Source organism: Chelonoidis abingdonii, chromosome 5, assembly GCF_003597395.2.
Source record: "Chelonoidis abingdonii isolate Lonesome George chromosome 5, CheloAbing_2.0, whole genome shotgun sequence".
Taxonomy (NCBI): domain Eukaryota; kingdom Metazoa; phylum Chordata; order Testudines; family Testudinidae; genus Chelonoidis; species Chelonoidis abingdonii.
Window position 1 is genome coordinate 102,000,930 of NC_133773.1, and position 14,569 is coordinate 102,015,498.

At 47.2% G+C, this 14,569-nt stretch overlaps 1 protein-coding gene across 10 annotated transcripts in view; it reads right to left on the reverse strand.

Moving 5' to 3' along the window:
* The window catches only part of TBC1D1 (TBC1 domain family member 1), a 199,882-nt gene that overhangs the window by 77,389 nt on the left and 107,924 nt on the right, over positions 1 to 14,569 (reverse strand). For 5 of the 10 annotated variants that reach the window (XM_075066526.1, XM_075066524.1, XM_075066525.1 and 2 more), the window contains 3 exons: positions 12,774 to 12,860; positions 9,302 to 9,537; positions 7,439 to 7,594 (listed from right to left, as the gene is read on the reverse strand). In XM_075066526.1, coding sequence (XP_074922627.1) covers positions 7,439 to 7,594; positions 9,302 to 9,537; positions 12,774 to 12,860 — 479 coding nt within the window. Of the gene's footprint in view, positions 1 to 7,438; positions 7,595 to 9,262; positions 9,538 to 12,773; positions 12,861 to 14,569 lie in introns of all 10 variants that reach the window. The other 5 variants (XM_075066530.1, XM_075066528.1, XM_075066529.1 and 2 more) reach the window with 3 other exon arrangements.

Genomic DNA, 14,569 nt, shown 5'->3' on the forward strand with positions numbered 1-14,569 from the left:
ACATGAAGCTCCTATGGCATTCAGAGGAACATTAATGGGTAGTGGTTTAACAAGAGCAGCTGAGTTAATGACAAATTCTGTCTGGAATGAATGCTGATAAAGTCATCTGGTGTGTGGTAACTAAAAGGTAACATTGCTAAGATCTAAGAAATCATACCAAAATACACTGCTTGGGGTGAGTTATTCTGTATGGGTCTCTGTAAGTCTCTCTTGTTGAAGCTGTTCCACTTTGTATAAAACACTTGAATAGCCATTGAACTAGAAAGAATTATTCTATAGCCTGGTGGTTAGAACACTCACTGGGGAGGTCAGAGACTCAAGTTCATGGCCTTACTCCAATGATGAATTATTTATACACAGTGGGACAGATTCAGCATGAGATTGAGATCCCCCACACCAGAATATCCCATAACCCAATGGCTAGGATTCTCGTCTGCAATGTTGGAAACACAAGAACAAATCTCTTTTCCATGACCAACAAAAGGGGGAATTGAACCCTTGTCTCCTTCATTCCAAGTGTGGGCCCTAGCCACTGTGATAAATGTTATAAGAGAGGGCATGGCGACACCTCTTCCTCATCTCTTTCTGTTTTGTGAATGGTGCCTAGGCCCAAAAGAAAAGACCGTTACTCACCTTTGTAACTGTTGTTCTTCGAGATGTGCTGCTCATATCCATTCCAGTTAGGTGTGCGCGCGCTGCGTGCACGTTCGTCGGAGAAACTTTTACCCTAGCAACACTTGGTGGGCCGGCAGGTCGCCCCCTGGAGTGGCGACACTATGGTGCCTGATATATACCCCTGCTGAAACCCCAGAGAGAGGGAGCTGGTTTGCGCTTAAGTTCGAACTTTGTGATGAGTGCGGTACTTAGTGGCGGTCTTGGCTTGGCGGGTGTCCGTGCGAGGAGGCGCTTCTGTCTGCCGAGTGCCAGCCTCGGTGCAGAAGGTGGAGGGAAAGAAAGGCCGCTCATTTGTTTCTCGGCTAAATGCCTTGCAAATGGGGCACTGTAGCTGTGAAATACCGATCCCCCAAAAAGCACCGTAAACCAGGAGTTGTGTGGATCTCCTGTCAGCACAACGCCGAGCCGGCCAGGCACGCACTGAAGACCGGTGAGCGGGCAGGGCTCCGGCACCGGTGCGGGGAGGGGCTACTCCAAACCCGCTAACTAGGTTAAACACTAGATAGGTGCTACGAAGAAAAAATCGCAATAAGTATAGATCAAATAATAATAATAAGAGGATTAAGACAATATATCTATAATAAACACATAAGTACGAGTAGCTAGGAAGTCGAGGTCAGCTAAAGCGCGCGCTCCACTCGTCTGGCCGATGTAATGGCTACGAGGAAGCTGTCTTCCAAGACAGGTATAGCAGCGAGCAGGTCGCTAACGGGTCGAATGGAGGAGACATAAGTCTGGTTAAACCCAGGTTGAGGTCCCAGGTTGGGGCTGGGGGCGTACCTAAGGGTGTATGCGCTCCAAGCCCTTGAGGAACCCCGAAACCATAGAGTGTGAGAACACAGAACGACCACCTTAGCCTGGATGGAAGGTAGAGATGGCTGCCAAGTGTACCTTCGGCGAACACCGCTAGGCCCTGCTGTTGCAGGCCGGAGGGTAGTCCAAAATAGAGGGGATCGAGACCCCAGCAGGAGTAAGATTTAAGCGTTTCGCACCTGTAGGAGAGACGCTTCCACCTGGCCAGGTACGTTGACCAGGTGGAAGGCATCCTGCCACCCTGATAGTCACGTAGGAGCCACACCGTGAGGTGAAGAAACTGCAGGTCCAGGCGGCGAAGTCTGCCGTGGTCCTGAGGTACGAGGTCTGGGTGGAGTGGCAGGGTAATTGGGCAGGCTATTGACAGGCCGAGCAACGTGGCGTATTAGTGCTGCCTGGAACACGCTGGAGTGATCATGATGATGCGCGCTCTGCTCCTGCGAAGTTTGAGCAGGACCCAATGAGCCGGGGGAACGGCGGAAGGCATAAAGGTGTTGGCCCTTCCACGGCATGAGGACAGCGTCCGAGATCGGTCCCGGGGAGAGACCTTAGAAGGAGCAGGACCTCGGACATTTCCCGTTCTCGCGGTAAGCGAACAGGTCCATATGTGGGGAAAAAAAAAAACCCACTTCTGGCCACAAAATGCATCACATCAGGCAGGGCGACCACTCATGAGACAGGAAAACCCTGCTGAGTCGAATTGCCAAGGAGAAAGGATGCTACCAGATTTATCGAGTGGGCTATGCAAAAGTCCCAGAGATGGATGGACTCCTGACAAAAGGAGGAGGACCATGTCCCTCCCAGGTTGTCTATGTAGTACATGCCGTTGTGCTGGCTGTAAACACTGAGACGCTACGGCCTCGCAGCTGCTGCTGGAACCCCTGGCACGCCAGGCAGACTGCTCTCATCTTTGAACATTGATGTGGAACGCCAGCCCCTGAGAAGACCAAAGGCCTTAAGCTCGAAGGTTACTGAGGTGAGCACCTGAGCTGAGAGATGACGCCCATCGTCAGGGACAGTGAGGGCTGGGGCGGATAGAGCGGCATCCCTGCCCACACCAGGGAGGGAGTTAGCCACCTTCTAGGGAGCCTAGGATGCTCAGGGAATGGTGACTATGGTGACCATTGGGCCCCTATCCGGCGGTACGCCGATTTGAGCCAAACTTGGAGATGACAGAGGCAGAGCTTAGCGTGTTTGGTTACAAACTAGCAAGAAGCCGTGGGACCCGGGAGACCGAGACAAGTGGGACCAGAGTGGATGTTTCCGTAGTGACCATCAGGCCTAGACATGTGAATAGGTCCTTGACGATGCCCACACGCTGAGTGACTTGTGTCTTGGAGTCTCCTCAGATAAGCCAATCGCCCAGATACGGAAACGCATATCCGACGTCGGCGGAGGTGGGTGGCGACTACGGCCACACACTCGGTTAATGCCTGTGGGGCTGTAGCAAGGCCAAACAGCAGGACCGTAAACTGGAAGTACCAACGGTTGGCTAGAAAGCGGAGGTATCTCCTGTGCGGAGGGAAGATGGCAATGTGAAAGTACGCGTCCTTCATATTGAGGCGGCATACCAGCCTCCAGGATCTAAGGACAGGATAATGGTTCCCAGGGATGCCATGCGGAACTTCAACCTTAACATAAACTGGTTGAGTCCTCGTAGGTGTAGGATAGGTCTGAGACCTCCGTACGAGTCGGGGATTAGGGAATAGTTGCCCCCTTCGTCCATCGGCGTCTGCGCCTCTTGTAAGAGGAATTACGCCCGAGAGGAGTCCCTGAAGAGGGACAGGGTTGGAACAAATTGGAGGTGGCACCCAAACTCCACCATGTGCAGGGGACCGCGAACTGAAGTTAACTGGGACCACGCCAAGAGGAAGTAGGAGTGGTAAGCCGCTTGTAAACCGGTACGCCGCCCTCGGGCGCACCTTTGAAAGTTCGTCTTTGGTCCCCGATCGTGATTGTGAGGGGCCTCGATCTTGGCCCTCTAGGGTCCTGACGGTCGTCTGCGACCACCTCAGTCGCGCCGACTGCCAAAGCCCGATCTGTGGCTAGGCACAGAGTGTGGTGGTGTGGCTGGGGACGGAAAGGCCTGCGTTAGGTCGTCGGCGTATGCATGCCGAGAGAGAGCTCATTAGGACCTTGTTGCCCTCCAGGCTTTGTAGCCTGGGGTTGATTTCACCGCAAAGAGGCCTTTACCAACAAATGGTAAGTTGTGAAAGGCCGGAGGTTTGAAACCGGAAGCCATGAGATGCTCCTCATGGTAACGAGGCCTGAAGAGAAGCTCTAGCCGCCTTTTTCCCTTCCTCCAAGAGGGCAGTGAACTCTTGGCCGGAGTCTTGATGGAGAAGCTCCATAATATTATCCCCCGTATCCAGGTGTTATGATTATAGGGGCTAAGCAGGGCTTATTGATTTGCCACGCAGGGCTATATAAGAGCCTTGCAGAATACACCTTGCGGCTGAGTAGGGTCATTCGCCTAGCCCCCTTCGATTTCGGGGCTGGCGCCTGTTGGCCATGCCGTTCCCTTTTTCTTGACCAACTGAATGACTAGTGCGCAGGAGAGGGGACGGACAGACCAGTAGTCGTACCCTCCATAGAGTATCGGCATTCGCCTGGATGGTCCGAATAAACGGGTAGGGCCCCTCTAGCGGGGCAACCGGCGATAGAATGTCCACTACCGGGTCCCCTACCTCCGGGACCTCCTGCAGCTGGAGGTCCGCATTGAGTGCTACCCTCCATAGGAGAGCCTGATGGGCTCTCAGGTTGTTGGTGGGCACACCAGAATCGCGGTCCTGAGCATAAGAGCTGTCCGCGTGGGAAGACACTGATGCGTGTCTGGATGGCCATGGAGGTGCTGAAAGATCATGGGCAGAGAGTCTGACTCTACCAGACCTTGCCCAACTTGGCACCTGGGACCGGTACCGCAAGGCGCACTGGTACCTGGAACGAGATCCGGACCTGCGACCAGAGCGGTGCTGGGAGGTCGACCGAGATCTCGAGGTTGGGAGCGGCTACAGGAGTCACAGTGCCTGTAGCGGTGCTGGGAGCCGGAACGGTGCCGGGATTATCGGGTCGGTGAACGGGACACCGACCTGTGCGGCGAGTGCGGCGAGTGCGACCGGTGCCGAGGAGAGCAGCGTCGGGACTGCAAGTGGCGTCGGAAGCAGGAGTGCCGACGGAACTTGGACCGTCTGCGGGACCGTGATCATGAACGGTGCCGCTCTGCTGCGCGCGACAGAGGATGGTCGTATCAAGGAGGCTTGCCAAGAGACTGTAGTAGCCGCACCGGCGGTGCCGGGGTTCAGGCAGCATCCACTCTGTCACGGCAACGAGATCCCTCGTCGTTGGAAATGTCTCCGGCGTGGAGGGAACAGTAAGCTCGACCACAGTGTGTACCGGGGAGCTGTCAGGCACCGGATTCGACGGCCTTGTGGGACCGGGATCGACGGTCGACGGTGCTGACGTCGACGCCGGTGCCTCAGCAGGTGTCGGGCCGGGATCGATCCGGCTTAGACAGGCTCTCTGTCGCGGTGCAGTGCAGTTTGCACAGCAGGTGTCAGGAAGCTCGACCACGGCGTGCGCCGGGGAGCAGTCAGGCACTGGATTCGGCTCCCTTGTGGGACTGGATCGACGGTGCCGACGTTGTTTGCAGGTGTCGGCCGGGCGGGCGAGCAGATAGCTCTGAGCAGGCCGTTAGCTCGACAGCAGGAGCAGGAAGCTCAACCACGCGCGTGCCGGGGAGCAGTCAGGCACTGGATTCAACGGCCCTTGTGGGACCGGATCGATCGACGGTGCCGACGTTGGGTGTCGGTGCCGCGGCAGGTGTCGGTGCCGGGCGATCCGACTTAGATGAGCTCTCTAGCTGCGGTGCAGTTGCATGGAAGCAGCAGGAGCAGGAAGCTCAACCACGGCGCGTGCCGGGGAGCGGTCAGGCACTGGATTCAACGGCCCTTGTGGGACCGGGATCGACGGTGCCCGACGTTGTCGGTGCCGCGGCAGGTGTCGGTGCCGGGCGATCCGACTTAGGCGAGCTCTCTGGCTGCGTGCAGTTGGCATGGAAGCAGCAGGAGCAGGAGGCTCAACCACGGCCCATGCCGGGGAGCAGGCAGGCACTGGATTCGACGGCCCCGCGGGACCGGAATCAACGGTGCCGGCGTCCTCAGTGCCTCTGCAGGTGTTGGTGCCTGGCGATCCGACGTAAACGAGCTCTCTGGCTGCGGTGCAGTTGGCACAGAAGCAGCAGGAGCAGGGAGCTCAACCACAGCGCGTGCCGGGGAGCTGTCGGGCACTGGCAGGAGGAGTCGTGGCTTTCTCAACCCCAGAGAGAGGGAGCGGTGCCGAGTCGACGTTGGTGCCGGTAACGGCCGGTGCCGGCGGGGTCCGGTGCCGAGGAGGCGCTTCTGTCCGCCGAGTAGCCAGCGCTCGGTGCAGAAGGTGGAGGGAAAAGAAAGTGCCGCTCAATTTTGTTCTCGGCTTAAACGCCTTGCAAATGGGGCACTTAGCTGTGAAATACGATCCCCCAAGGCACCGTAAACAGGAGTCGTGTGGATCTCCTGTCAGCAACGGCCGGAGGCCGGCCAAGCACGGACTAAGAACCGGTGAGCCGGGCATGGGCTCCGGCACCGGTTGCGGGGAGGGGCTACTCCCCGAACCCCGCTAACTATGGTTAAACTAACTATGCTAGCAAAGAAAAAACGCATAAGTATAGATAATATATATATATAAAAGGATTATAACTATATATCTAAATACACAAGAACTACGAGTAGCTAGGGAAGCGGAGGTCAGCTAAGCTGCGCTCCACCTGTTCCAACGACCAACACGGGCGGTAAGAAGGAACTGAGGAGCGGTTGGGTCGGCAGGGGTATATATCAGGCACCATAGTGGCGCCACTCCAGGGGGCGACCTGCCGGCCCACCGAGTGTTGCTAGGGTAAAAGTTTCTCCGACGAACGTGCACGCGGCGCGGGCACACCTAACTGGAATGGATCTGAGCAAGCACTCGAAGAAGAAAAAATGTTTTGACTGAAACTATTTGGTGAATTCACATCACAGTCACAAACAGTTTCAGGTTGATTAAAATTGTATTTTTGGTGAATAAATTATTCATCCAAAAAATTTTACCCATCTCTAGTTTTAGGGAGCAGCTGGTCTTCTGACAATAAGGTGGAATGGCAGAGTGAGTAGCCCTGTCTGTAATTTTTCTCTTCACAAATGCTTTGGCTATAAGGGCAAGAATATCAAGCTATCATTTGCTGACGTGGGAGGAATAGCTCAGTGACTTGAGCATTGGCCTGTTAAACCCAGGGATGTGAGTTCAATCCTTGAGGGGGCCATTCGGGGATTTAGTCAGGGATTGGTACTGCATGGAGCTGGACTAAATGACCTCTCTTCCAACCTGATATTCTGTGGTGCTGAACGACTCTCCACAAGTCAGACTTTTATTACCCTTTTCACCTGGTCACATTTCTAACACTTAGCAAGTTATTTTCTCCCTCTCCCCTTTTCAATCACAAGGAGCAGGGACCAGTATCAGTGTTACTTTGAACAAGGCAGAGACTGAAACTGAAAAATTCTGGAGAAACAGAGAGGTGTGAGAGTCCTTGGCATCTAAGTTTCAAGCACAGTTTAACCAGGGCTGCTTTCTGATTCATCACAAGAGCAACTGACCCCAACATATCTGCTGTGTGTGAGAGCACCTGAAGTAATTTCATTCAGTCAAAATGAAAAATTAGATCAAGTGCCCTATGCTAAAATGCAGTGCTACAAAGCATTAGGAGAGGAGTTTATTTTCCCCTCATGTAAACACATCCTCTCTGGTAGGATTTTATTATTAATTTATTCTTATTATTATTCAGTCACTGTGCAGATAGTGAGTGAGGATAATGCAGTGTTGTGTGTTTATGGTACAACAAAACAAACACTCCCCAGACTATATACAGCTGCTATCTCACCTCTTTTGTGCAACATGTGCACATTGTTCTCTGCTTGAATTATGCTTTAGATATTTTAAAAGAGTGAGTGAAGAGTCCGAGGGATTAAGACGAGCTAGAGAGGGAGCTGAAGACTGACCAGAACAGCTTTCAGACTTGCCAACAGATGTGATCAAACTGAACAGTGAGATTCCAGCCGTGGGGCGGGGGGGATGAGGTAAGAAAGAGAGAGAGAACAAATCTCAGAAACAGAGAAAAATGAAATGAGATGGCTTATCTAGCCTCATTTTAAAATGTCCTACTACTGCCAGATAACAATTACATAAATTTCTGATTTATAGCTCTATCTGCAAGGCCCGGAGCACTGTAACCTAATCCAGCAAAGTACAGAAGTGTTTGCTTATAGGTCCTGATTCAGCAGGGTACTTAATCACATGCCTAAATTTATACACATGTTCCAGTGCTTCACCGGACTGGGGCCAAAATGCTCAGCATCTTGCAGGATGGCGTCTACATGCACTGTGGAAACTACCTGTAAACCAGTGGTAAGATTTTTCAAAGGAATTTAAGTAATTTAGGAATCTAAATCTCATTGAAAGTTATTGGGATTTGGGCCTAAATCCCTTGGGCACTTTTGAAAATTTTATCCTACAAATTTTTCTGAGAGCTCCATTTTCCCAACACTGTGTACTTCTTGCTTTTATTAGCTTGCTGGAGTATACCACTAAGAGCCCAATCCTTTGAGGATTAAGTGCTCTCAGCTGCTTCCACTGATGTCCTAGGATGGGACCAAAACAGGAATGGCAAAAGAAATTAAACATATATTCAACATTTAGCTATAGTCCCACAGTAAAATAGGAATGAACTGAGAAAGCAGAAGCAAGTAGAAAGTTTTAAGGAGGCACTTGTAAAGTTAAACCAACAAGTGCTAAATTGCACCACAAAAGCCATTTAGCATTTAAAGAACAAGAAGTTTCAAAGAAGGGACAAAAAGGCAACTTGGGTTATGTTTCCTTTTAAATAACAAAATTCTCTTTTTTCACTGTCATCATCTATCTCAAGCATTTACCTTTACCACTCTGCCTTCTGCAGGAAAAGTGAGCCAGCACAGAGACAGATTTACTACTGTCTAGCTTGTGTAAACCAGCAGTTCTGCCAGAGAAACAGAAGTCTACAGACAAGAATGTTTCCACAGTAACTGGAAAAAGCCAGAGAGAGAGGGAAGGAGAGGGGTGGTGGAGAGGAAGTCCCATAAAGCTTAGTGAGATTTAACGGGTGTAAAAGCAAGCCCTTAAAGGAGGACATCTGAAGAAGATTATTAAAATTTTATTTTTGTCAGTGAAACTTTGCAGCTTAATCAAGGATTGCTTTTATTGCACTGACTGGTTAAAACTGGACAGGAGTCTGTCCTCTGACACCGATTAGAGAATTTTATCTTTTTTTTTAACAGGATTCCTCTTCATAAATATGAAATAGAGAGGCACCACAAGAACCAGATATTATTTAGACTGCTTTCAGATATACCCAGCAAGAACTATTTCACATTGGTTGCACAGGCAAACTAACCTCTCATCATCCACTTATATCATGCTTGTGTAGTAAAACTGCTTTCTGACACTTACTATGGAATTGAAAGTTTCATATTTTGTCTCCCTCCTTGAACAATACCAAATGAGCAAGAAGATGCTCTTAAATGTAACATGTTTTAAGCGGATGACACACTGCTCTAACGCTAAGCATTATGTTTCTCTTTTGCTAAATGAACATACCTGATCTGCAATGAACATACCATAATATGCCTCAAATATCTATCAAACAATATCCTGCTTTTAAAACGAGTCTTACTTTCGCTTGTGAGGAGTCTCTGTGCTCACTGAATGATACCTCATAAGTTTCCTTTGTGGAATAGATGGTGATGTTTCAACTGGTTCCAAAGATTCCTGGTATTCAACAGGCAAGTGACTCAATGTGTTTGCTCGCCGGCGAAAGCCCTGCTGAGGTAATTTATCAGGCTGCTCGATGAGGTGACTAACTGGGTCACTGGAGAGATCTCCCACAGATTCATTGGTCTTTGCAGGAGTCTCCGGAAGTGGGCCTTCTTTTTCACACAAAGATGGTTCCTAGCAATATAAAAATATATACCCATGTAAAATGTGATTTATAAATAATAATGTGAGGTTCTCTATCCCAGGCCTATTTTTGACACAATAAACAAATCTCCTTCCTGCTACAAAGACATTTATTTCTAAAGAAGACTACTTTTAGTCCCAGTTGAACATTTCCTGAAAACAAATACAGTCCAACACTTACAAGCTTTCCTGCCTAAACTCAGGCACCCAAATAAGAGTGGCTGAGATTTTCAAACACAGTTGAGAACCTGTATCTCCCAACATGCTGGTGGAAGCTCAACAATTCTCCACGTCAGACAACTCTTATTTAGATAGCTAACTTTAGACACTATAGTTTGAACATTTAGGCCATGGTATCTCACAAAACGACCTAACCTTTAATATTTCATTACTAATCAGCAAGGCAGACACATGCTATTATATTGATGCTTTACAGAGGGGGAAAAGGCTGAATAGTAGTTATCCTCAACACTTGAAGAGGAAAACCTGAGACAAGAAAGGGGCAAATGAATATATGATAGGTTATTGTCATGAAAGCATTTCAGACTACACAGAATCCATTTACATTGAAGATTTAACATAAAACTGAACTTTTTATTGGATCTTTTTCTTTAAAAAAAAAAAATCACTCATGATTACAAATGCAGATGCATGAGTCTATCTAGGTACTCATATTGACCCTATGCCCATCGTATCTGAGGTCCTCATAAATAATGAATTTATCTTCACAACAAACCTGTAATGGAGAACTGAGGCATAGGCACACTAGGAGTGGAACTGTCACCCACTCAAGTCAGGACTTATTCAAGGTCACATAGGAAGCTTATGGCAGAACCAAGAATTGACCTTAGGTCTCCTGACTTGTCAGTGGCCATACCACAAGACCATCCTTCCTCTCTGCTTCATATTTAACTTATTTTACTAGAATCTCAAACCATACCATCAATATATAAATTCTTTACATTTAGAAGTTTAATTCTATAGTCCTTGTGAATGTACAACTCCCACTGAAATCTAAAAAGTTGCATTTACTTTCAGTGGTGTTAACTAATCACCATATTGGAATCAACAGTCCTGAAGATGACGCCTCATTTATGTTCATTGTTGCAATCTCAGAAAATGAATAATTCCCCAAATTGGGCCCACTAACTCCATCTTTTCTTAGCACCAGGAAAGAGATAATTTATAATCTAAATGCCTAAAATTTCTGAAAGAGAGAAAGTGACATGGAGATATCAGTTCCCATCTCTTGGAGAAGCTGCCAGGATAAGAAATTCCATTATGATCCCTCAACATGTTAACTCAAAATTACTGTTTCTTTATTAGAGAGACAAGGTGAGAGGTAATATCTTTCATTGGACCAACTTCAGTTGGTGAAAGAGAGAAGATTTTGAGGTACACAGAGATCGTCTTCAGGTCTGGGAAAGGTACTTAGGCTACGTCTACACTGCACATCTTACAGAGGCAGCTGTGCCGCTGTAAGATATGTGGTATAGCTGCTCTTTGTCGGCAGGAGAGAGGTCTCCTGCCGACAAAATAAAATCACCCCCAAAGAAGAGTGGTAGCTCTGTTGGTAGGCAAAGCACTGTCCACTCCGGCACTTTGGTAAAACTTTTGTCAGTCAGAGGGGTGTTTTTTTTCACATCGCTGACCGACAAAAAGTTTACTGATGTATGTGCGGTGCAGACATAGTCTCCGAGTGTCACAGCTAAACAAGGTAGAGCAGATTGTTTAGCACAAGTAATTAGCACATTATGAGAGACCATTCAATGTGAAGTGTCACATTAACACCCCTGCAGTCAGAGGACAAAAAAAGGGGGTGGGGAGCTTAGAGGATTTCAGATTGTTGTAATAAACCATAAATCCACTGTCTTTATTTAGATGATGATTTTTAGTGTCTAGCAAAGGTATGAATTTAAGCTCCCAGGCTAATGTTTTTGAGGTGTTGTTCAGGTTTCCTTTAAGGACAAGGACCGAAAGATCATTTGTGGAGTGTTTGTTTTGTGAAAAGTGATCGCCTAAAGGTGATATAGTGTTTTTGTCTTTTATGATTTTTCTGTGTGAGTTCATTCAAGAGCTTAGGTCTGGTCTTCACTACAGACCTGTATCAATATAACTATGTTGCTCAGGGGTGTGAAAAATTCATACCCCCCATGAGCGATGTAGTTATACCAACCTAACCTCCCAACGTAGACAGCACTATGTCAGTGGGAGAGCTTCTCCCGTTGACATACCTACTGCCTCTCGGGGAGGTGGATTAACTATGTCAGCTGAAAAGTACTTGCCATTGCTCTTATAGACTTGCCATTAGTAATTATCTGGTTTCATCCATATAGTGATTATCGGGGCATTTAATGCACTGGATGAGATACACCACAAACTGTGATAGCAATGTGTAGGACTCATGGCTCTTAAAAGGTGTGTTGTGGGGAGTATTGATCATTGTAGCAGTGGAAATATGTCCACAGGTTTTGCATCTGCTGTTATGGCAGGGACTGGTGCTTCTTTGAGTTGGTGGGTCCTAGTCAGTGGGGAGCTTGTTTCTGACGATTAGCTTGACAAGGATGGAAGGGATGTTGTTTGAAGGCATGAAGAGAGGGTTTGGAAAAGATTTCTTTCAGGATATGGAACCCACTGAGTATGGGTTGTTATTGTTTAATGATAGCCCATAGGGGTTCCAGTGTGGGGTGATAGTCTTATATCCAAGGATGTGGTTTATGACCATATTGCTCAGGGAATTTAGATGCATTTTGATGTGGAGTGCACACCTGAGCAGGTTACCCACATTTCTTAAGTTGCCTGCAGGAATGAGGTGAGCAGAAGGCAGAATTTAGGCCTTGATGCTGCAAGTTGATATCATGGGCAAAGCACCATTGATTTCTATGTGGCTCTGCATGGGACTAAGGATCTGCCCTCTGGGCCAGAATGCAAGACCAGAGCACCCCTTGGTAGAAAAAAACCCACATTCTTAGTACCAAATTGTATCATATTATTCATATAGCTATATTTTTCAGGTCTGGTGTTTTGTTTTTCTTCCCACACAATCAATTGGATTTTTTATTCATGATTTCATGAAAAAATAATAAATATAAGCCATTAATAAAACAACAAATATAAGACATTAAAATAGACTGATTACACCTATACATCACATGATTGTAGCTAATTTTACAAAAAAGGTTATCGGAAGAGTCTCAATTTATTCAATCATTATGGGGATTACTTACTTTACTTGTGCTGCTTAATGTACTGGATAAGGAGCTGTCCAAATCCAAACTTCCAGAACTTTCTAGTGAACCTCTGGCTTTACTACCCTTTAGAAATAAAGTATATGAAGCAATCAGAATTAGAACTCAAAAAATTGCATTCCAACAGAACATCCTTGCTGGAACTGTTAAATCACTGATTCTCCCAGTATCAAATTAAATTTCCTGAAATGCCTAAGAATAACTTGCCTCTCCACAAGAAACAGGTGCTTCCTTCAGGAAGGCCACAAATATTTTAAGGATCCTAGCAATTAATACACTCATGCAGGTCAAATTATTTTTTTTCAGCCAGGATTGCGGTTGGCAGCATCATATCCTACATAATATATATGTGGAAAGGGTTTGAATAATCATGTGCCTGAGACTGAATTACAAATATGATTACAGCACCTCCCTCAGACCATAAAATGAATTTTCATATTAGGCTATCTCCATCATAATGCAAAGACAGGAATTGACTAGTACAGAAGACTGAAGACTACATCAGCACATTGGACGCATGTAGACTTTCTCAACAAACATCACCTTTGTTATACTTATTTGCATGTCTCTAGATCAGAGTGAAAATCCAATCTCTTGGACTGCAGCCCTATTAGGTTACCCAGAGGAATGCATAGAAACCTGATAATGGATAGCTATGCAGCTGTATGTCTATGGAGCAAACATGCTCTTGACCACAGGCAGCTAATAGTTGGCTTATGTTCTGAAGCACAAAGGTTAAAGTCCTGCATGAAATTTTATTCCAGCTGCAATAGAGTAATTGTTGACATCATCATTACCATGAATAATTAATATTCTTTTTCTGAATCTTACTAACCTTTTTGCCTCAGGACTATCTATGCTTAGGGTTTATCAATATAGTTATATTGATCAGAGGCGTGATTTTTTTTACTGACATAGCTATGCCAATAAAAGCCCTAATGTAGATGCAGTTACATTCACAGAATCATAGAAATGTGGGGCTGGAAGGGACCTCAAGAAGACATCAAGTCCAGTACCCTGCACTAAAGCAGGACCAAGCTTGACAAGGTTGGAGGGGGCATTGTTTGAAGGCATGAAGAGAGGATTTGGAAAAGATTTCTTTCAGAATGTGGAACCCAGGGGTGGTTCCAGGCACCAGTGAAGGAAGCAGGTGCTTGGGGTAGCCACTGGAAAGGGGAGGAATGTCCGGGTCTTCGGCGGCAGTGAAGAACCCACTGCCAAATTGCCACTGAAGAATGGAGCAACATGATTGAGCTTCCACCGAAGTGCCGCCGATCGGCTTTATCTTTTCCCCCCACCCCCGCTTCGCTGCTTGGGACTGCAAAAAAGCTGGAGCCCTGGTGGAACCCATTGAGTATGGGTTGTTATTGTTTAATGATAGTCCACAGAGGTTCCAGTGAGGGGTGGTAGTCTCATATCCAAGGATGTGATTTATGATCATACCATTGCTCAGGGGACTGAGATACATTTTAATATGGAGTGCACACCTGAGTTGGTTGTGAACCAAGTAAACCTAGACCAACCCTAACAGGTGTTTGCCCAACCTGTTCTTAAAAACCTCCAACAAAAGGGATTCCACAATCTCCTTTGGAAGCCTATTTCAGAGCTTAACTACCCTGACAGTTTGAAAGTTTTCCCTATTATCTAACTTAAATCTCCCTTGCTGCAGATTAAGCCCATTATTTCTTGTCCCACCTTCTGTGGACATGGAGAACAATTGATCACTGTCCTCTTTATAATGGCTCTAAACATATTTGAAGATGGTTATCAGGCCC